The sequence below is a fragment of the Akebia trifoliata genome, chromosome 5, assembly GCF_017979445.1.
Source record: "Akebia trifoliata isolate Shusen 1 chromosome 5, ASM1797944v1, whole genome shotgun sequence".
In the NCBI taxonomy this organism is placed as follows: domain Eukaryota; kingdom Viridiplantae; phylum Streptophyta; class Magnoliopsida; order Ranunculales; family Lardizabalaceae; genus Akebia; species Akebia trifoliata.
Genome location: NC_141379.1, coordinates 32,013,935 through 32,040,541, shown reverse-complemented (window position 1 = coordinate 32,040,541; position 26,607 = coordinate 32,013,935). Strand labels below are relative to the sequence as shown.

The 26,607-nt window shown below is 34.0% G+C and overlaps 1 protein-coding gene and 2 pseudogenes across 2 annotated transcripts; all 3 read left to right on the top strand.

The window, feature by feature from the left end:
• Window positions 1–1,209: 1,209 nt before the first annotated feature.
• On the top strand, window positions 1,210–2,891 carry LOC147402245 (chlorophyllase-1, chloroplastic-like; annotated as a pseudogene). Its single transcript, XR_015178855.1, has 3 exons — window positions 1,210–1,471; window positions 1,777–1,887; window positions 2,033–2,891. The product of XR_015178855.1 is annotated as a chlorophyllase-1, chloroplastic-like (transcript).
• An 11,558-nt stretch (window positions 2,892–14,449) lies between these two features.
• LOC147402244 (chlorophyllase-1, chloroplastic-like) lies at window positions 14,450–15,905 on the top strand. Its single transcript, XM_086441619.1, has 2 exons — window positions 14,450–14,731; window positions 15,030–15,905. The coding sequence occupies exons 1-2, from the start codon at window positions 14,471–14,473 to the stop codon at window positions 15,711–15,713; spliced, it is 945 nt and encodes a 314-aa protein (XP_086297745.1). The 5' UTR covers window positions 14,450–14,470; the 3' UTR covers window positions 15,714–15,905.
• A 5,243-nt stretch (window positions 15,906–21,148) lies between these two features.
• Window positions 21,149–22,596, top strand: LOC147402243 (chlorophyllase-1, chloroplastic-like; annotated as a pseudogene).
• Window positions 22,597–26,607: the final 4,011 nt, after the last annotated feature.

Sequence of the window (26,607 nt, the reverse complement as noted above, 5' to 3'; positions counted from 1 at the left end):
GAGAGTAGTTTTTTTTATACAAATATGATTGTTTGAGTAATATTTCATTTGAATAATGATTTTCTGACCCCCCCCCCCTCTCCCCTCTCCCCTCTCCCCTCTCGACATGACATGAGTTAAAACCATAGATTTTTCCTCATGATGCACAACTGCACATATTTATGGGGATGTTTGAGTAATATTTCATTTGAATAATGATTTTCTGACCCCCCCCCCCTCTCTCCCCCCCCCCCCCCCCCATCCCCTCCAGACATGGCATGAGTTAAAACCATAGATTTTTCCTCATGATGCACAACTGCACATATTTATGGGGATGTTTGAGTAATATTTCATTTGAATAATGATTTTCTGACACCACCCCCCCCCCCCCCCCTCCCCTCCCCTCCCCTCCCCTCTAGACATGGCATGAGTTAAAACCATAGATTTTTTCTCATGATGGACAACTGCACATATTTATGGGGATGTGCAGTTGTGTATCCCGAGGGAAAAATCTATGGTTCTAGAACATACCACATTAGGAGAGTATGGGGGAGTATGACAGAGGGAGGGGGCAGAAAATCTTGACTCTGTTAGATATACATTTTGGTATCTTGCAAAGATCTATCCATGTAATTTAGTATGTTAAAAAAAAGGACAAATTTATTACTTAAAAAAATTGAAACATTATCGTTTTTGAAAGTGATTCATCATTAAATAGATCTTCACAAAATACACTTACAAAAATATAGTCAATTTTTCATCAAAGGAGCATTAATGATTCGACCAACCCGAAAGCATAACATTTGTATGCGGTGAGGACCAGATTTTCTAATTTTCTTTAATTATTGTCAGTTTCTTCCATTGAAATACCTACCTAAATGTGTACGGACAACATAAGTTCCATAATTTGCCACATGGGACACGGAGAACTTTCAATGGATCGGACTTTATCCAATTATATTCAATCCAATTTGATAAATGTGATGAGAAGCAATATAAATTACAATAGTATATTTTATTTATTATGTGAAGTTTATTTAGTTTATTCGATCCAAATGAATTGTAGTACAATTTGATTTGGATCCAATAAAAACTCAGTCTAACAAGGGTTCGATCCGTATTAAATTGGTCCCAGATCGACCCACATTTATTCAGGATTCGATCCATATAATGTCACTAAGCGACTATAAGTATAGGGAGGGGACTACAAGCAGAAATCAACCTAAAAAAAATGGCAACCTTGGAAGCTATTAAGAATGCTTCTAGTACTTCTACCTCTGTATTTGAAGCGGGAAGGTTGAGTGTAGATGTGTTGACAATAGGCACATCTGATGGTTCTTCCCCTCCCAAGACATTGTTAATTGTCACACCAACTGTTAAAGGAGAATACCCAGTTTTTGTCTTCCTTCATGGGACTTTCTTATCCAACGATTTCTACACTCAGCTCTTCAGACACATAGCCACCCATGGCTTCATAGTTGTTGCACCCCAGGTTCTCTCTCACCCACACACACATTTTCAATTTATAGAATTATATAAATTTTCTTTCTAGTTATACCTCTTGATACAAGTTACAACAAAGTTAATTCAATGTGAAAAATTATCATATTTTGCCTTCTAGTAGTAAAAAAATTATCATATTTGAAAGAAAGAAAAAAAAAAAAAAACATGATTTTATGGAGAAAAAAAATTGGCTGCTGACCTCCCATACTTGCATTAAACTTAATTTAGCATACCCTTTCTCATTTTCACTAACAATATAGTTATCTAATTTAATGATACAAATTGTGTTTGTAGTTATACTCCTTGCATCCCTCTGGTTTCGACGAGCTCAATTCAATGGCAGAACGCTTACCCAAAGACCTACTATCTGTCCTCCGTCAAACTGTTGATGACTTCCTCGAAAAGGTTGCTCTTGCTGGTTATAGTAGGGGATGCAAGACAGCGTTCTCTCTTGCCTCCCGTACTTGCATTAAACTTAATTTAGCATACCCTTTCTCATTTTCACTAACAATATAGTTATCTAATTTAATGATACAAATTATGTTTGTAGTTATACTCCTTGATTCCTCCATCTGGTAACGATGAGCTCAATTCAGCGGCATTAGTGGCAGACTGGTTACCCAAAGGCCTACAATCTGTCCTCCCTCAAAATGTTGAAGCAAACCTCAGAAAGGTTGCCCTTGCTGGTCATGGTAGAGGAGGCAAGACAGCGTTCTCTCTTGCACTCCGCAAAGACCCGACCTCCCAATTTTTTTCTCTATTAATCGGTCTAGACCCCGTTGCTGGAGAAAGGAAAGGGCACCAAGTTCCACCCAATGTTCTAAAATACGAGCCTCGCTCTATGAATCTTGGAATCCCAGTAATGGTCATCGGAACAGGTTTGGGAAATGAGAGTCCATTTTTCTTATTCCCATGTTCTTGTGCTCCAGATGGCGTGAATCACAGGGATTTCTTCGATGAATGTCAACCCCCTTGTTGTCATTTTGTTACTAAGGACTATGGTCACATGATATGTTAGATGATCATAACCCACCATGGCCTATTGATACTATTTTAGGTTTGATATGTAAGAAGGGGAATGGTCCAAGGGATCCCATGAGGAGATGTGTAGGTGGGCTTCTTGTTGCTTTCATGAGAGATTATTTGGAAGGAGAGAAAGGTGATCTTCAATCTATAATTCATGAACCCGGCCTTGCACCAGTGAAGCTTCATCCAGTTCGGTTTATTAAATCTTAAGTCATTAGTTTTCATGTGTGATGGTTTGAAAACTATGAATAAGTCTACTATGTACGTAGATCCATGAGTGAGTGAGTGAATGATGCATGAGGTCTTATATCTCATCTTTTTAAGTTTGTAGCTGTTGTATGATCTATAATTCTCTAATAAAATATTATTATCCTACAAAAGAAAAAAAGATTGATTTGGCTTGTTTTTTCATTTTGTGTAACAAATTTGATGTGCCTTTTGTTTTTCTAGGATGTCTTGTATTCCTTTTTGGGTTTCGATTTCAGGAGACAAAATCTAAGGGGACCTTTTCGGGTTCGGATGAGTAGAATTTTTTTTGAGGGTATATATGTAATCTTTTGGAAAAAGTCATCTAACGTTTCGAGGATAAATTTGTAATGTATTTCATGTTCTCATTATAATATTAGTAAAGATCACCCTTACCTAATAATAGGGGTAAATCCGGCTAGGCCTAATTTAGGCCTGGTCGGATTTATCTATAAAAATATCAGGTTCAGTCGATTTACAAAACTCAAGCCCAAGTTCGACTCATGACCCTAAAGGTAGCAGGCTATGGATCAAGCCTCAAATTGAATTAGGTTAGGGGAGGGAGTAGGGGGTTAAAAATAGCCAAAGTTTAGGGGTGCAGCGGTCAAGACTGAGTCGGCACACCGCCCTGTCGCTATATATAGACCAAGGAGGGGATGAATAACTAGCTGAGGGAAAGGGAAGAATCCATCCACCATACCATGAGCTGAGCTCATAATAGGCTAGAGTTTCGGTCGGGTTTCTAAAACCTAACCCAAGGTCCGCCAAACATTGGGCTTAAAATGTGGCTGGGCTGGGGATTTTCAGATTAGGCTAAGTTGAGATTCGGGCCCACTTGATTTTTCACCTCTTTATCCAACCGATAATTTGCAATTATAAAAAAAAAAATTAGATTATACACAATTTTCTTAATAACACAAGAACCGATTAAAATTTCCGCTGCAATTTGAACTCCTCTAAAAAACTAGTGACTTCTTTTTTTACTTTTTCCGAACTATTCACGATTCATTCATTTTGTGATTTTATTTTTATTTAAAAAAAAAAAATTGTGTAAAGATGGTTGAAATTTGAAAACACATGAGCTTTTATTTGTTTTATTATTTTCTTTCTATTTCAATCTCACATGGTAATATTTTCTTTATTCTTCCCTTACACTTCAAGGCTCACCATAGGGCTGTCAACGGATAGGTATCCGATCGGATAGTACTATATCCGAATTCGAATCCAAAATTTGTTAGTGATATCCGAATTCGAATCCAAAATTTGTTAGTGATATCCGAATTCGAATCTGAATCCGAATCCGAATCCGATCGGATATTGTAGACACCCCAATTTGCACGAATCAGTTAGGAAGATCCAAATTTCCTCGAATTGATTCCGATTTAGAACTCAAGATTTTCGACGGACCCACATTGCTATTTTGCATCATTTTCATGCATACATGCATGATGTCATATAGTTTGCATACTCAACCTTGTCCCTAACCCACTCCAAATTCGTATTCATTCTCCATTAACCGATCCATCATCCATACCCTCACCATGGTCCGCTCCCTAACCAACCTACGCCCAAAACCCAATGCCATTCTAAACCCCTAACCTAAATCTATTTTCTAGCCCAACCTAAGCCCAAGACAAAATCCAAATCCAAGCCCAACACCAAGCCCACTCCAAGTCCATTCTCTCACCCCTTCATAAGATGACACATGTTGATACCTCATAAGCCCCCAATGCCCAATGCATCACCTAATTGGAGGGTCAACTTCATTTTTGTGTAAACTCAAGAATGCCATTCTCAAAAGGTTTAGTCAAACAAAAAAGGTTGTTTGGTCTTTGGTAATAATCCATAAAGGTGAGGGAACTTCCCATTATGCCCTCAAAAGGTGGGAATCTTCAAGTACATACATGGAGTTCTCCCATTGGTCCATTTCAAAAATATACTTCTACCCTTGTTTTATGAGTTATTTACAAATGAACCAAAGTCTACTTTTCACCTACCACTTCACCTTTACACATGTCATCCTCCTATTCACCCTCCCAAATGTGCTTTTGTTTTCCCATTGGTCCATTTCAAAACTACACTTCCACCCTTGCTTTATGAGTTATTTACAAATAAACCAAGATCTACTTTTTACCTACCATTCCACCTTTACACATGTCACTCCCCCATTCATCCTCCCAAAAGTACTTTTGTTCTCTCACCTCTATTGACCAAAAAACCAAGGATCAAAGCATGCTTTTAGGGTTTCTTCACAAATGTCATTTTTACCCTCATACAAATGAAAAATCCAAAAAGAAATAACCTAAATCTCATGTCCATTTTCTTTATTTTTAGGGTTGGACCACTTTATCCCCAAAAGTTCTCCAAAAACTCTATAAATACCCTCATTTTCTATGATCAACTGATGCTCTCAAGCCCCAATCTCTCAACCTAAAACTCTACCCAAATTTCTACTCACTCTCTTATATTCTAAACTTCAACTCACTCAACCTTCAATCACCTCACTCAACTCTTAAGCTCACTTCTCAAGATCAAGTTCATTCAAAACCACCAAGGGACAAAGTAGGGTTTAACATGTAGTCTATCTATTTCAAAGCTTGCATCTTCTTCTTCTAACCTTCTAATTTATTTTATTTTTAGAAAGCCTTAAGATGTAATGCATACCCTCTCCCATCCCCGGTAGATTGGACTAAGGTTCGATCGAAAGGATAGGGGTTGAAGCCCTTTTCACCTCAATCTCATGCACCATATTGTACACAATGCACACACTCACTTATGCATGGCAATGATGAAGAAATGTGTCACCTTCTTGATGGGGTGAAACACTAAGTAGGCGTTTGGATAGGACTCCTTGGCTACTTCTGACTCTTGCGGGGAGTTAGAAGTCGTTTGGATGCGTTTTGATGAACAACTCCTTCGAAGAGTTACTCCGCGCAAGAGCAAGAAATTACTCTTTGTGAAGAAGTCGAGAAAATCTATTTCTCAAAACTCAAAACTCATCTTGCGGGGAGTCAAAATCTAACGGTTCGTTTTACCAAAATACCCTTAACTTTATTAATTTTCTATGAAATATTCCTAATTCATTTTCCCTTAAATCAAATGAAAGAAATATTTATTAATATTAAAAAAAAAAATTAATTTTGAGTATAATGAATTTAAACACATTATATTAATATTTAATATTTAAAATATTATATTATATTATATTAGTATTTATTATATTATATTATATTAATATTTATAGTTAAACACATTGTATTAATATTTAATATTTAAAATATTATATTAATATTTATAGTTAAAATGTCAAAAACAATATAGTTTGAAGACATATTATGACACTAAAAGACAGTCTGTCAATTTTTTTTTTAAATTTTGAGTATAATGGATTTAAACACATTATATTAATATTTAATATTTCAAATATTATATTATATTATATTATATTAGTATTTATTATATTATATTATATTAATATTTATAGTTAAACACATTATATTAATATTTAATATTTAAAATATTATATTATATTATATTAATATTTATAGTTAAAATGTCAAAAACAATATAGTTTGAAGGCATATTATGACATTAAAAGACAGTCTGTCAATTTTTTTATTTTTTTATTTTGAGTATAATGGATTTAAACACATTATATTAATATTTAATATTTAAAATATTATATTATATTATATTAATATTTATAGTTAAAATGTCAAAAACAGTATAGTTTGAAGGCATATTATGACACTAAAAGACAGTCTGTCAATTTTTTTTTTAATATTATGTCATATTATGTCAAAAACAGTCTGTCAATTTTTTTAAAAATTTTGAGTATAATGGACTTAAACATATTATATTAATATTTAATATTTAAAATATTATATTATATTATATTAATATTTATTATATTATATTATATTAATATTTATAGTTAAAATGTCAAAAACAGTATAGTTTGAAGGCATATTATGACACTAAAAGATAAAAAATAGTAACTGGTATAATATAAGGGTATTCTGGTCTTTTTTCTAGAAGTCATGAGAAGTCAGTATGGTTCCCAAACAGACTTCCAGCACAAAAGTACTTCTGCCAATACTTCACAGAGTTGATTGCCAAACGCCCTTTCCACACAGAATTACTTTTCCAGCTCCTCCATAAAGTACTTCAGCTCCTATTCTTTGGAAGAGTAGTTCTGCTCCTGGTATCCAAACAGGCCCTAAGTTTCTAGCCATGCATACATACATCATGGTTGTGACTTCAAGGGAACTCCATTATGGAGTCTCTCTAAGAGTTCAAACCAACATTCATTTCATAAATTTAATGTGATTATATGGGTCATTCTCTTCCATAGAATGTCCCTAATGTCACATTGATTTCAAAATCCCTTTTTAGGGAACATTCCACTTAATGCACACACCACTTTTACCATAAATTCTCATGCATTTTAATATTTGTTTTATTGAGTTTTTACAAAATAAAATGGCCAAGCAAGGTAACCACCTTTGGTGGAGAGGATGGGGTGCCTAACACCTTCCCCATTCTCTAACCGGACTTCCTTACCTAGATCTAAGGTAGACCTTGCCCTTTTCCAATGAATGAGAGTCACTACAATGCCATGAAAAAATAGTTTTCAAAAAATCAATTCGGGTGCCCATTCACACCCATTTCAAAAAAAGAATGGTGGCGACTCCAAACAATGTAGCATTGAGGTTCACGACGAACATTTCATGTCTACAGATATCATTAATCAATATTTGAATTCGTATCCGAATAAATTATCGGATATCCGATATTATCTGATTTGAATCCGATTGCAAATTGAATTCGAAAACTATCTGAAATTTATCCGATTCGAATCCGATTGCAAATTGAATTCAAAAATTATCCGAAATTTATCCGATTGCAAATCTAATTCGAAAACTATCTGAAATTTATCCGATTGCAAACGAATTCAAAAATTATCCGATTGCAAATCGAATTTGAAAACTATCCAAAATTTATTTACTATTCGAAAAATTATCCGAATTTTATTTATAGAAATTCTATTGCCACACCAACTTTTTCTAACAGCAAATGCTTTCTTGGGCCGATTTCCTTCTTGCGTGCATTATATCGTATAACACAAACTCTGTCATCATAGAATTAACAAATGAGTCATCATTTCTCATTCCTGAAACAAAAAAACAAGAAACTTGCATTTGGCCTACCATAGAAGACTCTTTTTGCCTTTCTTTTTATAACCCAACCATCACTATTACTTGTTCTTTGACTGTTCATAACATTAAAGGTATAAATCCAATTGAAAGGCTTCTCTGTTCTCCATGACTTGGCCGAATGAACGTCTTCTGAATCCTTCAATGATAATTCAAAAAATGGCAACCCATGTTTAAGTTCCAACTTAAGAAGGCCATGTAGGTGAGCAGGTGAAGGCACAACTGAATTGTGGTGGCCTTTCTTGACAAACCCAACTCTAGATTCTGTTGTTAAGAACTCAGTTGATAACAATTCCAACTCGGTGTCTGACCACATGGGCAGATGTATGATGCTGCAAGAAATGAAACTACATGAATCATGATTCTATACAAGCAAGAATCTAGCAATTGTACTCAATGAAAATTATACTCAAGAAATTAGTGAAATGTAAAGTGCTTAAGTTTTTTTTTTATACTCGATTGTAAATTTCATTTTTCGGGAACATTTGGTTCTATAGTCAAGTTGAGAACTATTTAATGTGTTCTATCAGAGAAAAGTTCAGATAATTTGGCATGAGGGCATTAAGATGTAGAGAGGTGTATACATAAGAAGATGCACAAGGAAAGAAGCTCCTACACTATATAGATATGTTACATGGTGCAAAGTGAACGATCACCCAACACTTCATGCCATTTTATGGTGTTTTTGGACCAAACTCATGCATACTTATAGCTAGATACAAAATGCTTACATGTATATTATTTTACTCGACGTAAAAGATATAACCCAATCATCTCCCTTTCTATGATATTCAATCCTGTATATAAGTTCCTAATTAGGCACCACGAGGAATCATGATCAACGAAATAATAAGATTCTAACTGATAACACAATTTATCCAATCCACTAAAGAATTAAGGATTAATAAGATTTAATTTTCAAACAAGAGGTGTCCACATTTTATCCTTATATAAATGTCAAATTTCACAGAGATTCAGACACATACGAAGGTCACAGATACACATGTGATGCTGATGCATATATTTACAATGTGAAAAATATTAGAAAACAAAACAACAAATCAGAAAAAGGACTAATAATGGAAGATTTGAAAGTTTAAATCACTATTGGTATGTACAATTAGAACACCAAAAGACCTGATTCAGCTAAGGGATATATTGGAAGCACATTGCTAACTTGAAAACCTGAAGCTCGCGAACCCTGAAAAATGAACACATTTGCTTGTTTAGTTAAGGCTTAATGAGTTCAAAAATCCAAAATCTTCTAAGCTTGAAGTGAGCACCCATCAATTTGTCCTTAAATTAGAACGTTGGAGAGTTTAAAATGCAGGTATCTAAACATGATTCATATAATGGATATGCATCGATAACTGGTTTAAAATGTACAACATTATCACATGAATCTGCTCTGGATGCCATAAATTTCAAATGTTTTGTTTGAATGGCATACAATGAATTTCCATCTAAACAACATAAGGGTATGTTTGATTGCATGGAAAGTCACTTTCCATGGAATTTGAAATCCATGGAAAATTAGTTGTGGAAAATAGGTAGGGTTGGAAAATCAAATTCCATTGTTTGATTTCGCATGGATAAAATCATGGAAAAATATAAGAAAAAAGAAAAAGAGGAGAAGGAGGAAGAAGATGATAGGAGGGGGAGAGGAAGAAGAAGATGACGAGGGAGAGGGAGGGGGGAGGATGTGGCGACGAAGGTGGCGGCGACGGTGGCGGCCACGACGGCGACGAGTACGGTGGTGGCGGCCATGACGGCGGTGGCGGCCACGACGGCGACGAGTACGGTGGTGGCGGCCATGACGGCGGTGGCGGCCACGACGGCGACGGTGGCGGCGACGACGGTGGCGGCGGTGACGGTGGCGACGGAGGTAAGTGAGGAAGATGGGAGGGAGAACGTGGTGGTAGTGGTGGCAGATGAAGTGAGGGATGGAGAAGAATGAGAAGAAGAAAGATAGTAGGTGGTCGGAGACGGAGCCGATGGCGACGGCGATGGTGATGACGACGATGACGAGGTTAGTATAATGGTGATGGTGATGGTGGTGGTGGTGGTAGTGGTGGTGGTGGTGGTGGTGGTGGTAGTGGTGGTGGTGGTGGTAGGGAAGAATTGGTGATGGAAAATATGGGTGGATTTCATTTTCCCACCCATATGGGTGGGAAAGTGAAATCCATGATTTAGTGGACTTTTTGAATGGGGTGGAAAATGAATTCCATTTCCATGTGCAATCAAACACTTGAAAAATATCATTTTCCATGGAAATTGATTTTCCACCCTATTTTCCATGTGCAATCAAACATACCCTAAGTAAAATTGAACAAGAAAAAATCCATGCAACCACATTGCATCAATAACTCATCAAATTTGCGAAGAAGTCACTATCGCTAGAGATCAGTTTTACAACCCCCAACGCCTCCCACTTTCTCTTGACCCTCCCTCCTGCCAACCATCGACAATTGACCACAAAAAGCTCAGTAGCTTGTCCCCATCCATGTGCCTGCTCAAATCTAAATTTTAGTTCAATCCACATTGGATGCTGTATCAAATCACAAAATAATAATAATAATAATAATCTGTAACAATGTGCCTACATGAGACTTTGGTCTAGTCCATAATTGAAGTAGGGCCCCAAATATCATATAAAAAAGAATGGACTAATTCCCATATGCAGGCCCACAAAACTCAGACATTTTTTGAGAGAGGTCCCCCATAATACTTGGCTATGAATGAATGTATTGGAAGATTTGTTTACCAACAGAATCTAATAATCAATTCAAATCAAGTCTGTCTCTCTTATCCTTTGTCCTTCCCCCTAAAACCAAACTCACTTATTATACAAACAAGAATGAAGTAAAATTTAAAATTATTGAAGAAGAAGAATCTAAACTAAGGAAATTAAAATCAAACCTTCCTACTTGCAACTGCAGTTGCAGTAGCTGGGCTCTGCCTGAAAATTTTAGAAAAATTGGATCCTCTCTGCAACCTCAAAAGGCCACTTTTTCTTTTTTACTTTTTTGACTATCTTTTTGTCAATTATTTACCTTTGTAGCCATTATATACGACAAGAAGCCTACACTACAATTCTTCCCAAATCAGCAAATTGTACCATAAATGGAAAAATAAAACTCTGGTTCCTTTATGCGAAGTTTCAATATATAGATACTATTGAGGAAAGTATGGCAGAAGGCAGAATTACTGAGAATCAATGCTAAATTAAGAATAATATGGAAGAATAGACAGATATGAATGAGATAAAAACGTATCAGTCCATGAAAGGAGATTTTCTTCAACTTTCATTCATTTAATCATTTATTTTTTGCTATACAAAACAGCAGATTGGATTAAATTTGAACAAAAAATAATCAGAAACCAGACCCAATTATAGATTAAACTTATCTCCATCTCTGGTTTTCTCTTCTTTACCAAGTTGTTGTTTTGTTTTGATCTGATTTGTTCAACGAGCAAGATTAGGGAAACAGCTTTCATATAATGAACATGTGCACTTCTAAAGTGCAATCAATGCTACCTTTAAAATCTTCAGTTCTTTCAAATATGACATGAAGTAATGAAAATGCAATCCATGGCAGGGTTGAAAAATAAATAAATGGAACGAGTACATGTTTAAATGGCAAGGGTACAGTTGGACAAACTAAAGAGTCATAACATGTATAATTTCCAATGTTTTACAAACAATGATGTACTTTTAAATGTCTCTTATCCAAATCTGTCAAGAAAAAGATGTAAATAAAAAAATATGATCTGCCTAATAAAAGGATAAAAATAGCCCTCAGCATCCATTATATATATAGATATATTAATATAGAAGGCAAAAGAAACCTATTTTGGTGGGTACATGGAGAAAAAAAAAAAATTTAGAACCACTGCATAGGCACCGGGCAAATAGGAATATATTTTCCATTACAAAGTGAGAGGAATGACGTGTTTTCCCAGTATACTAATAACCCTCTCTCTAAACAAAGGGATTGATGGCTTGGTTTGAAGGACCACAGCCTTCCGCTATCAATGGGTAGCCAAAAAAAAAAAAATTTATAGATTGGCCTTGGTGTGAATTACTATTTGGGATAATTAAACTTGGATAGTGATGTCAATGATCATTGCTGTCGATGGCTTAATGCATTATGAAAGTTGTTGAGTGTATATTTTTCTCCACTCTGAGGGTATCAATTAAGCCTTGTAACCCTTTTATATTCATAGTTCTTTCCTTCTCCAACATATTGATTATTTAGAGTAGTTGGTTAGTTAAAATTGTATTAAAGCATAAGGTTTGCATAAATCACGAGTTCAATTATTTCCACCCTCACAGGTGAGAGGGAGTGTTGAGTGTATATTTTTCTCCGCTCTCAAGTGTATCGTACCCCAATTAATCGGTCATTTGGAGTAGTTGGTTAATTAACAAAAGTTAATTAAGAGGGAAAATTTTAACATCACAAGGTATATTATATTTATTCTATACAAATTTAGGTCATTTATGGATCTTTAACTAACATTTGAGCCATATATGAGATAATTATACTAGTGCAAATGATTTTATCCTTCCGAAGATAAGCTGAACCTCCATTCACGTCTTTCGCTACAAACGAAAGTGAGTGTCATCACCATTGGGGAATGAGTTTCAAGATTTTGAACACCAAATGGAAGATTTAACACCCACAATTTTTTGGATAAGCTATGGCTCTTTTAAAGCATCTTTTAAAACTTATCAGACTTAATATCCAGTCAATCAACTCAACTCTATCGAATCTTGCAATGATCAACTGGCCTAAACTTTCTTAAACCAACTCATTGAGTCAACTCAATAATGTTCTGACTCGTAATTATGTAGTTATATTTTATACTTATTTATTTTTGGAAAATTAAAAATAAACATAATTATTAATTTTAAAATATTAACTTTCCAAAACGAATTACTCAAACTTGGTGGACATTAAAGTCGTGTCTTTGTATAAGTCCCCACCCATAACATTTCTACATGTGAGAACTATTTTTTTCTAAGTTTTGTGATTATTGCCAGCCTCGTCAATTTTGACAAATCCTATAAATCTAACACGTTATAAGAGGCTTAAATTTGCTGTTTTCTTTCCGCAAATAGTGTGATGTCCTTAAAAATTGCTTTGTATTGCGATGCAATAATGTTTTAGATAGTGTGCACCAAATATATTTTATGTTAATTAGTGGAGCTCAAATCCACGATTGAACCCATTCAAGTCTACCATGGTTTAAAAACAAAAATGGTGCAAAATCCATATCGTTCCCCAACCTTAAAAGATTATTTAATTATTTATATGCATTATTTATTTGTTTAAAAGCATCGAAATTACTACTATGCAAAAGTAAGGAATTATTTCATCGCTTTTGAAAAACATCGAATTTGACTAATAAATCTTTGAAAAATATTTAAAATGTACAAATAATAATAGTAAAAGGGATATTTGGATTAAACTTATACCCTGAATAAGAATAATGCTGAATGTCACCATTTTTTAAAGAAAAAAAAAAGAAGGCAAGGAATTCGATATTTTATATTTAAACTTTGATAATTCAATTTTTTTTTTTAAAGCGACGAAATCCAATCATAGTCTTGATTAGAGCGTAGTTTTATATACAAATATGATTGTTTGACTAATATTTCATTTGAATAATGATTCCCCCCCGCCCCTCTCTCTCTCTCTCTCTCTCTCTCTCTCTCTCTCTCCAAGTTAAAACCATAGATTTTTCCTCAGCACAACTGCACATATTTATGGGGGATGTGCGGTTGTGTATCCTGAGGGAAAAATCTATGATTCTAGCACATGCCATATTAGGAGAGTATGGGGGAGTACGTCAGAGGGGGGAGGGGGGAGTCAGAAAATCATGACTCTATTAGATATACATTTATACATTTTGGTATCTTGCAAATATCTATCCATTTAATTTAGTATGTTAAAAAATGACAAATTTGTTAATTAAAAAAAATGAAACATTATCGTTTTTGAAAGTGATTCATCGTTAAATAGATCTTCACAAAATACACTTGCATAACATTTGTATGTGGTGAGGACCAGATTTTCTAATTTTCTTTAATTATTGTCAGTTTCTTCCATTGAAATATCTTCCTAAATGTGTACGACAACATAAGTTCGATAATTTGCCACGGACACAGAGAACTTTCAATGGATCGGACTTTACCCAATTATATTCAATCCAACAAGGATCTAATTTGATAAATGTGATGAGAAGCAATATAAATTACAATAGTATATTTGATTTATTATGTGAAGTTTATTTAGCTTATTCAATCCAAACGAATTGTAGTACAATTTGATTTGGATCCTCATATAGAGATCCAATAAAAACTCAGTCTAACAAGGTCCAATCCGTATTAAATTGGTCCCAGATTGACCCACATTTATTCAGGATTCGATCCATATAATGTCACTAAGCTCCTATAAGTATAGGGAGGGGACTACAAGCAGAAATCAACCAAAAAAATGGCAACCTTGGAAGCTATTAAGAATGCTTCTAGTACTTCTACCTCTGTATTCGAAGCCGGAAGGTTGAGTGTAGATGTGTTCACAATAAAAACATCTGATGCTTCTTCCCCTCCCAAGCCATTGTTAATTGTCACACCAACTGTTAAAGGAGAATACCCAGTTTTTGTCCTCTTTCCTGGGACTCTCTTATGTAACACTTTCTACACTCAGCTCTTCAGACACATAGCCACCCATGGTTTCATAGTTGTTGCACCACAGGTTCTCTCTCACCCACACACACATTTTCAATTTATTAAATTATATAAATTGTCTTTCTACTTATATCTCTTGATACAAGTTACAACAAAGTTAATTCAATGTGAAAAATTATCATATTTTGCCTTCAAGTAGTAAAAAAATTATCATATTTGAAAGAAAAAAAAACATGATATTACAGATAAAAAAAAAAATTGGCTGCTGACCTCCCATACTTGCATTAAACTTAATTTAGCATACCCTTTGTCATTTTCACTAACAATATAGTTATCTAATTTAATAATACAATTTGTGTTTGTAGTTATACTCCTTGTGTCTTCCATCTGGTTACGACGAGCTCAATTCAGCAGCATTAGTGGCAGACTGGTTACCCAAAGGCCTACAATCTGTCCTCCCTCAAAATGTTGAAGCAAACCTCAGAAAGGTTGCCCTTGCGGGTCATAGTAGAGGAGGCAAGACAGCGTTCTCTCTTGCACTCGGCCAAGCTCCGACCTCCCAAAATTTTTCTATATTAATTGGTGTAGACCCTGTTGCAGGACGAAAGAAAGGGGATCAAGTTCCACCCGATGTTCTAACATACATCCCGCACTCTATGGATCTTGGAATCCCAGTAATGGTCATCGGATCAGGTTTGGGAAATAAGAGTTCATTTTGGCCTTTCCCATGTTCTTGTGCTCCAAATGGAATGAATTATAAGGAATTCTTCAATGAATGTCAACCCCCTTGTTATTGTTTTGTTACTAAGGACTATGGTCACATGGATATATTAGATAATAACCCACCAGGGCCTATTGGTACTGTGTCAGGTTGGATATGTAAGAATGGGAATGGTCCAAGGGATCCCATGAGGAGATGTGTAGGTGGGCTTGTTGTTGCTTTCATGAGAGATTATTTGGAAGGAGAGAAAGGAGATCTTCAATCTATCATTCAAGAACCTGGCCTTGCACCAGTGAAGCTTGATCCAGTTCAGTTTATTAAATCTTAAGTCATTAGTTTTCATGTGTAATGGTTTGAAAACTATGAATAAGTCTACTATATATGTAGATCCAGGAGTGAGTGAGTGAATGATGCATGAGGTCTTATATCTCATCCTTTTAAGTTTGCAGCTGTTGTATGATCTATAATTCTCTAATAAAATATTATTATCCTACAAAAGATAAAAAAGATTGATTTGGCTTTTTTTTTCATTTTGTGTAACAAATTAAATGTACCTTTTGTTGTCTAGGATGTCTTGTATTGTTTTTTGGGCTTCAATTTCAGGAGACAAAATCTAAGGGGACTTTTTCGGGCTCAGATGAATCAAATTTTTTTTGGGGGTATATATGTAATCTTTTGGAAAAAGTCATCTAAAGTTTCGAGTATACATTTGTAATGTATTTCGTGTTCTCTCATTATAATATTAGTAAAGATCACCCTTTTTATTTTTTGACTAAAATTACAAAAATAAAATTGATTTTGGTAAAAAAAAAATTGTAAATACATATGATTGTTGGATTACCGAAAGAGAGTGAATCTTTTTAGTTGGATTTTCATTTTTTTAAGGTTAAAATTATAAATACATATGTAAAACAAAAAAAAGGGTATTTTCGGTATAAAAAAATACATTTTACTGTTTTTACTGTTTTGGTAAAAAAATTTAATTCCGAAAATGGTAAAATTACCGTTTTCGAAAATATTTTGAATAGTGTACCGTTTTGGTAAATAATTTCAAAAACTCAACCGTTTTGGTAAATTATTCTATTATATAAATACTAGAAATTGAAGGTGAGTGTTATAAAGAAACATAAATTGAAGGTGTTGCAAGACGTAAAGAGTCACCAATTTGAAAACAAGATGTTTCTGCCCATTGATTTGGAGATTCGGACTGAAAAGAAGGGTGTTTCAATTTCCGCATGTTAATATTTCCTCCAACCAATATAACTTCAACTTCTGGAAAGTTAAAGATGAGGAATATGAGGCGTAGGGTCAATTTTCCGAGGAGGCCACGAATGCGAGAAAAGGTGTTAGAACTTTTTGTTTGTCTCCCTATGTGGCTCTGTGTATGAATCTGAAAGGTGAGAGGGATGTGTGTGAGGTGTTTTAGGCCTACCACAATGTGAAAAAGGCCTAAATTTAACGAATCAAGAAGTTAAATTGGCGTCGAATTTTTTTCATTGTCCAATTTTTGTTTTCAACAAGTCGAATCTGTCAAATTAATGAAGGATGAGAGAAATTCGACAACTCTAAGCCGTCAAATTTGGGAACATCAAGAATTTTGACGGTCCTAGACTGTCAAAATTCATTTTCAAAAATTCGTGGGCCTTGACCTGTCAATTTTTTCTGTAAAATTTTTCAGTTTTCATATAGTGTTCGTCCTCTCTTTAAATTAGATTTGGCCTGAGTTCGATTTTAGATTTCGGTCCCTATTTTTTGTTCCTATTTCGATTCAGTCCGATTCTCAAGGGTGGAATTTGAACTCGAACAAACAAAAAAAAAATTGATTTAGATTCAAAAAATTTCAGATCCCATTTTTCGATTTGGGTTTCGAGTATTTTGTACACCCCCAACCCTATGGTATTAGAACATGTTTTTTGAATTCCTCAAGATAAGCTCAGCAACCTTTTGTAAGATTTGAAATCTTACTTAGTTAGTGAAGCTAGATGTAATCATTAATAATATAACTAGAAGAAGGTTGCAACTTTGAAGTAGAATTAGGTGGCATTTGCTAATAGATAATTCAATTTTATATATGATTAATATTTCTTATAAATCTACACAAAAAAATATATTTCTTATAGATCTTTAAAATTATCTTAATAGATAATCTAATTTTACGTGATATACTCTTTGGAGTTAAGGGGTAGCAAAGGAAGGGATATTATTGAATAATGGATATAAGAAGAAAGACAAAAATGTCCAACGGTTATTCTTAAAAATAGAGATAAAAAAAGAAAGACAATAAAATAAGTAGAACAAGAATAAAGTTAAAAAATTATCCTTAAGATCTGTAGTGAAATTAAATCCTAACATATTTTACGCTGTATTTTAGTATATAGATTTATCATTTAATATAGCGTAAGGAATTTTTTTATTATTATTATTTTAAAACAATGTTTTAAAATCAAGAGTGATCAATGACTTAGTTGACTGATCGGATTGGTACCACCACAATTACCTTTCGCGAGTAATTACATAATTATTTTCTAGTTTATAGTAAAATAATAATAATTTCCATCATATTTTACTACATTATCACATCACCAATCTCTCATGTCCCATCACTACCATGTAATAATCACCATAGACAAAGTCTTTTGAGAAAATCTTGGGTTAATATTTGATATTTGGTTTTTCTGGTTGTATGTATCCATCGCGTTAAAAAGGAGATCTACTAATAAGGGGTTTAAGCTGTTATACCAACAGAAAATCACCACGTGTCCTTTCAAAAAAGTGAAACTGAAATTATTGTTTGATTTCTCTATCTAGCTTTAATACTTTTATCACATTTTCCGCAAATGTTTTAGGAAGGAAAATAATGAAAGCAACCGCCCTCTTATCTCCAAACCAATAATGTATAAACCAACCCATCAAAAATATTTTTGCTGTCCTAAAGAGCCACATGGGAAACCCTTTTGGCCCATTGTGAATATTTTGGCCAATTCACTCATGGGCCTCTGCTTGGAGCCCGACACATGGTCGAACTCAATGGACAAAAATCAAGATTCAGGTTGATTTTTTGTGTGGGTCTATCGAGGGGTAGGCCACATGTTCCAAGGGATTAGTAGGCCCATAATTCTACCACACAACATTTATTAGGATTGAAGGCCTAATGGGTAGCTACAATTTTTTCATTAAAATGCTTTTTAAATTGGCCTCAGCCCGAATTACTATTTGGGATAATTAAAGTTGGTTAGTGATGTCGATGATCATTGTTGCGGATGGTTTAATGCATTATGAAAGTTGTTGAGTGTATATTTTCCTCCACTCTAGGGGTATCAGTTAAGCCTCGTGAACCTTTTATATCATTCATAGTTCTCTCCTTCTCCAACATATCGATCTTTTAAAGTAGTTGATTGGTTAACATGGCATCAGAGCGTTAGGTTCGCATAGGTCACAAGTTCGATTATTTTCACTCTCACGGGTGAGCGGGAGTGTTGAGTATATATTTTCCTCCACTCTCAGGTATATCAAATCCCAATTAAGCCTCGTGGCCATCTTATATTCATAGTTCTCCCCTTCTCCATCAGGTCGATCATTTAGAGTAATTGGTTGATTAACAAAAGTTAATTAAGAGGGAAAAATTTTAACATCACAAGGTACGTTATATCTATTATATACAAGTTTAGGTTGTTTATGGATCTTTAACTAGCATTTGAGCCATATATAAGATAATTATATTAATGCGAATGATTTTATCCTTTTGAAGATATACTGATCATACCATCATAATTGGAGCATTATGATTTTGAATCCACTAAATAAATCTTATTCCTCCATTCACGTCTTTCGCTACAAACGAAAGTGAGTGTCGTCACCACTGGGGAATGAGTTTCAAAATTTTGAACACCAAATGGAAGATTTAACACCCACGATTTTTGGGATAAGATATGATTCTTTTAGGTTTGCCCATCAAAACCATTAGAAATAAGCTTTTGTTTTTTTTTAAGCATCTTTTAAAACTCATTAGACTTAATACTCAGTCAATCAACTCAACTCTATCGAATCTTGCGATTATCAACTGGCCTAAACTTTATTAAACCAACTCATTGAGTCAACTCAATAATGTTCTTACTCATAATTATGTAGTTATATTTATACTTATTTATTTTTGGAAAATTAAAAATAAACATAATTATTAATTTTAAAATATTAACTTTCCAAAACGAATTACTCAAACTTGGTGGACATTAAAGTCGTGTCTTTGTATAGGTCCCCACATAACATTTCTACATGTGAGGACTATTTTTTTTCTAACTTTTGTGATTATTGCCAACCTTCAATTTTGACAGATCCCATAAATCTAACACGTTATAAGAGGCTTAAATTTGCTGTTTTCTTTCTGCAAATAGTTTGATGTCCTTAAAAATTGCTTTGTATTGTGATGCAATAATTTTTTAGATAGTGTGCACCAAATATATTTCATGTTAATTAGTGGAGATCAAATCCACTATTGAACCCTTTCAAGTCTACCATGGTTTAAAAACAAAAATGGTGTGAAATCGATATCGCTGCCCAAACTTAAAAGATTATTTAATTATTTCTATGCATTATTTATTTGTTTAAAAGCATCGAAATTACTGCTTTGCAAAAGTAAGAATATTCATTGCTTTTGAAAAACATCGAATTTAACTAAATAAATCTTTGAGAAATATTTCAAATATACAAATAATAATAGCAAAAGGGATATTTGGATTAAACTTATACCCTGAATAAGAATAATGTTGAATTTCACCATTTTTGAAAGAAAAAATAAAAATAAAAAGGCAAGGAATTAGACATTTTATATTTAAACTTTGATAATTCATTATTTTTGTTTTTTAAAAACGACGTAATCTTGATTAGAGAGTAGTTTTTATACAAATATGATTGTTTGAGTAATATTTCATCTGAATTCCCTCCCCCCCCCCCCCCCCTTCTTCTCTAGACATGGCATGTGTTAAAACCATAGATTTTTCCTCAGGATGCACATATTTATGGGAATGTGCAGTTGTATATCCCGAGGGGAAAATCTATGGTTCTAACACATGCAACATCAAGAGAGTATGGGGAAGTATGTCAGAGGGCGGAGTCAGAAAATCATGACTCTATTACATATACATTTGGTATCTTGCAAAGATCTATCCACATAATTTAGTGTGTTAAAAAAAGTTACTTTAAAAATAAAATTGAAACAATGAATTTATCGCTTTCAAAAGTGATGAATTCATCGTTAAATAAATCTTCACAAAATACACTAACAAAAGTATAGTCAATTTTTCATCAATAGAGTATTAATGATTCAACCAACTCAAAAGCATAACATTTCTGTGTGGTGAGGACCAGATTTTCTAATTTTCTTTAATTATTGTCAGTTTCTTCCATTGAAGTACCTATACCTAAATGTGTACACACAGCATAAGTTCGATAATTTGCCACATGGGACATAGAGAACTTTTGATGGATCGGACTTTACCCAATTATATTCAATCCAATAAGGATCCAATTTGATAAATGTGATGAGAAGCAATATAAATTACAATAGTATATCTTATTTATTTATTATGTGAAGTTTATTTAGTTTAGTCGATCTAATTGAATTGTAGTACAATTAGAATTGGATCCTCATATAGAGATCCAATAAAAAGTCAGTCTAACAAGGATCCGATCCGTATTAAATTAGTCCCAGATCGACCCACATTTATTCAGGATTCGATCCATATAATGTTACTAAGCTCCTATAAGTATAGGAAGGGAACTACAAGCAGAAATCAACCAATAAAAATGGCAACCTTGGAAGCTATTATGAATGCTTCTAGTACTTGTACCTCTGTATTCGTAGCTGGAAGGTTGAGTGTAGATGTATTGACAATAGACACATCTGATGCTTCTTCCCCTCCCAAGCCATTGTTAATTGTCACACCAACTGTTAAAGGAGAATACCCAGTTTTTGTCTTCCTTCATGGGACTGCCTTATCCAACAATTTCTACACTCAGCTCTTCAGACACATAGCCACCCATGGTTTCATAGCTGTTGCACCACACATATTTTCAATATATAAAATTATATAAATTGTCTTTCTAGTTATACCTCTTGATACAAGTTACAACAAAGTTAATTCAATGTGAAATTAAAATTATCATATTTTGCCTTCTATTAGTAATAAAATTATCATATTTGAAAGAAAAAAAAAATATGATTTTATAGAGAAAAAAAATTGGCTGCTGACCTCCCATACTTGCATTAAACTTAATTTAGCATACCCTTTCTCATTTTCACTAACAATATAGTTATCTAATTTAATGATACAAATTGTGTTTGTAGTTATACTCCTTGATTCCTCCATCTGGTTAAGACGAGCTCAATTCAGCGGCATTAGTGGCAGACTGGTTATCCAAAGGCCTACAATCTGTCCTCCCTCAAAATGTTGAAGCAAACCTCAGAAAGGTTGCCCTTGCTGGTCATAGTAGAGGAGGCAAGACAGCATTCTCTCTTGCACTCGGCCAACGTCCGACCTCCCAAATTTTTTCTATATTAATCGGTCTAGACTCTGTTGCAGGACGAAAGAAAGGGGATCAAGTTCCACCCGATGTTCTAACATACATCCCTCACTCTATGGATCTTGGAATCCCAGTAATGGTCATCGGAACAGGTTTGGGAAATCAGAGTTCATTTTGGCCTTTCCCATGTTCTTGTGCTCCAAATGGAGTGAATCATAAGGATTTCTTCTATGAATGTCAACCCCCTTGTTGTTATTTTGTTACTGAGGACTATGGTCACATGGATATGTTAGATGATAACCCACCAGGGCTTATTGGTACTGTGTCAGGTTGTCTATGTAAGAATGGGAATGGTCCTAGGGATCCCATGAGGAGATGTGTAGGTGGGCTTGTTGTTGCTTTCATGAACAATTATTTGCAAGGAGAGAAAGGAGATCTTCAATCTATCATTCATGAACCTGGCCTTGCACCAGTGAAGCTTGATCCAGTTCAGTTTATTGAATCTTAAGTCATTAGTTTTCATGTCTAATGGTTTGAAAACTATGAATAAGTCTACTATATATATAGATCCATGAGTGAGTGAGTGAATGATGCATGAGGTCTTATATCTCATCTTTTTAAGTTTGTAGCTATTGTATGATCTATAATTCTCTAATAAAATATTATTATCCTACAAAAGATAAAAAGATTGATTGGCTTGTTTTTTCATTTTGTGTAAATGCACCTTTTGTGTGTCTAGGATGTCTTGTATTCATTTTTGGGCTTGGATTTCAGGAGACAAAATCAAAGATTACATATATATATATATATATATATATATATATATATATATATATATATATATATATATATATATATTATATATATATATATATATGTAATCTTTTGGAAAAAGTCATCTAAAGTTTCAAGTATACATTTGTAATGTATTTCGCGTTCTCTCATTATAAAATTAATAAAGATCACCCTTACCCAATAAAAGGTGTAAATCCGGCCAGGCCTAATTTAAGCCTGGTCGGATTCATCTATAAAAATATCAGGTTCAGCCAATTCACAAAACTTAAACCCAAGTTCGACTCGAGACCCTAAAGGTAGCAGGCTATGGGTCGATTCTCAAATTGAATTAGGTTAGGGATTTTTTATGTGGAAAAAACATTAGGAGTGAGGAGGGGGTTAAAAATATTATTTCAAAAAAGTGGCCAAAGTTTAGGGGTGCGGCGGTCAAGACTGAGTTGGCACACCGCCTTGTCGCTATATATAGACCAAGGAGGGGATGAATCACTAGCCGGGGGAAAGGGAAGAACCCATCCACCATACCATGAGCTGAGCTCAAAACAGGCTAGGGTTTCAGTCGGGTTTCTAAAACCTAACCCAAGGTCCGCCAGACATTGATTCCGAGCTGGTTTGAGCTAAAAATGTGATTGGGATGGGGATTTTCAGATTAGGCTAAGTTGAGATTCGGGCCCACTTGATTTTTCCACCTCTATATCCAACTGATAATTTGCAATTATAAAAAAATTGGATTATACACAATTTTCTTAATAACACATGAACCGATTAAAATTTCTGTTGCAATTTGAACTCCTCTAAAAAACTGGTGACTTTTTTTTTTTTTTTTTTTACTTTTTCCGAACTATTCACGAATTATTCATTTTGTGTTTTTTTTTTTTTTCCTAAAAAATCTGTGTAAAGATGGTTGAAATTTGAAAACACTTGAGCTTTTATTTGTTTTATTATTTTCTTTCTATTTCAATCTCACATGGTAATATTTTCTTTATTCTCCCCTTACACTTCAAGGCTCACCATTAAACAATAACTAACCCTCATCCATCATTTTGAGTCCAAGCTTATAAATTAGCACATCATTTTTTTTTTTTTTGCTCTTCCTTTGTCTTTTATCTTTCTCTAGATTGTTTTGATTATGTGTCATATTGTGAAGTCTCATTCAATTTAAATAAAAGTATGTGTTTTGCCCGACGAGTGTTTGACGTACTGAGTTCAAACCCCCCTTGTTAGCCACCTACAGAGATTTATCCCGACTTACCTAGTATGTATCGTTTGTGGGGAATTGCATGCACCTGGCGATTTGGTTGAGATATGATGCTCGAAGATGCTAATTACTTCACTCCTACTAATCGGGCTTATTGGTAGGGACACCCCCATCATATAAAAAAAAAAACATCATATTATTCTTAGTTTTAAATTTGTTCTATGTAAGATTATGCTCATCAAATAATCAATGAGGGTGTTAAGATGTTAAATCAATGAGTAATCACTAGGTCTCTTAAAAATAAAAATAAAAAGTGGAATTGGACTTATCATTTCGATTCCTCTTGCCTAGCTTTAAGGCTTTACCACATTTTCCTCATTGTTTTAAGAGGGACAGTACTTAAAGCAAGTGCCCTCTTTTCTCCAAACCAATAAATGTATAAACCTAACCTCCAAGAATATTTTTGTTGTCCTAAAGGACTTGAAAATTTTCCAATTCACCCTTTAAGAATGTCACATGAGACATCCTTTTTAGCCCATTCATGGGCCTATTCTTAGAGCCCAACAAAAAAGGTCGAATTGAACGGCTAAAAAAAGTCAAGATTCTGGTTGACTTTATTTGTAGGTCCATTAAGGGGTAGGCCACATGTTCAAGGGATTAATGGGCCCAGAATTGTGCCACACAACATTTAGGGTTAACAACAAATTTTTTCATACAGATGGGATTATTCATTTATTTAATTGGACCTGGTTGAGAAAGTTCACCACTTCTTCTTAATTTTACAAACCAAAAATAGGTTCAGGCCCATATTAAAGCAACCAACCTTTTGTAATGCCCACCAATTACCACAACTCATTAAAAGTGAGCTTACGCCAACAAAAGTTGTTTCTCAATTAAAATGCTTTAGCCTCGTTACATCTATCAACATCATAGTTCCTATTTATTTATGGGTTGGACTCTAGATACTAGGGGTGCAACTTGGTTCAGTTCAGTTCGGTTTGAGGTTAAATTGGAACCGAACCAACATAAGTCTTCGGTTCCACTAAATTAGAACTAGAACCGAACTAAATTCAATTGGAACCAAATCAACCCAAATCAAATTAAAGTCTGTTTGATTCGGTTCGGTTCCACGGATTACAAATATTTTATAAATTATAAGTAATATTTTTTAATGAAAAAAATAAACATTAAATTTCATATAATAAATCACAAATCTATTCATAAAAAATCATTAGTTTATCCATAAAAGATCACTAATCTATGTAATAACTCTTAAAATAATTCATAATAATTATTATATACATATATATTTATTTATTGCATAGGAGTTCGGTTCTATACAAGCTTGATCCAAGAACCGAACCAAATTGATCGGTTCTCCATTTTTGTAACCCAGAACTAAACCATAACTTATTCCAAACCACCCCAAAGCCATCGGTTTGGTTCAGTTCTCGGTTTGAACCGCCAAGTTGCACCTCTACTAGATACTCATTAATAATTACTAATGAGAAACCCACACGATTTCAACAGTGTTTAAATATGAAATCCAATGTAAGGAGACAACACAAATCTCGAGAATGTATATCTCAAGGATAAATTTCAACAGTTGGATTTTAGGGTTATACAGTTGGGTTCATGTGTTTGTTACATGAGTCAATTACAGATCCAAACCCTTTTTTTTTTTTTTTAAATAATGTCGATAATAATTGGGGACATAAAAATTCTATAGGCATCTCAATTGTACACTTGGCACGTTACACCTTGTAAAGTACTACAAAACTTACTGGATCGGGAATAACCCATAATTCAAGAATAATCAACTTGGAATAATATCCAAATAAGTTGTAATTATGTAAGTTTACTCGAAGTTGTATATCTTAATATATGGTTTCATATCTGATTGAAGTATAGTTCGACAACAAACAATGAGTACTTACAGTATCTTTTGTTCACTACATGAAAAAATGGTAAATTTGATGCCGAGGTGGATCAAATTTACCCCATTTTCACATAGTTATTTATCTATTCGGCAGATATTACTAGTTGAGGTAATTAAAATTTGAATAGTGATGGTAATATATACTTATATCAAGTTGGATTCGATCCGATTGTTATTCAATTAGATTTTAGATTTGGATCCTTCTACAGAGAACCAATAAAAAAGCATGCAGTCCAACAAGGGTCTGATCCATATTAATTTGGTCCTAGATTGACCCGAATCTGTTTAGGATCCGATCCATATAATGTCACACAAAGTTCCATATAAAGTAGGTAAGTGCGTACAATGGGTCGGATTTTATCTGAACCTGAATTTAACGGGTTTGGTTTCTTGAAGTATATTGGAATAAAAATGATCGTAAATGGATTGATGTCTCTTGACCCGAATTGGACCCTTGTCAGATAACAATCCACCCCTAAATTCACCTAGAAGAATGATATATATTTTTTGAAAATAATATTTTTTATGTTTTTCAAGATATCTTTCTTCTACTTGTTTAATATTACAAGAATTCTTATAAAATAAAACAATTATAATGATAAAATAAAATAATAAAAATAAAATATAGTAAAAATAAAATAAAAATTGTTGAACAGTCCCAAATTATCCGACTCAAGTAATTTGGTCGGGTCGAGATACGTGTTTAGTGAAAACAAAGTGGTTTGGATATGATTTTAGACCTTTTGAATAATGGGATCGTAGTAGGAACTGGAT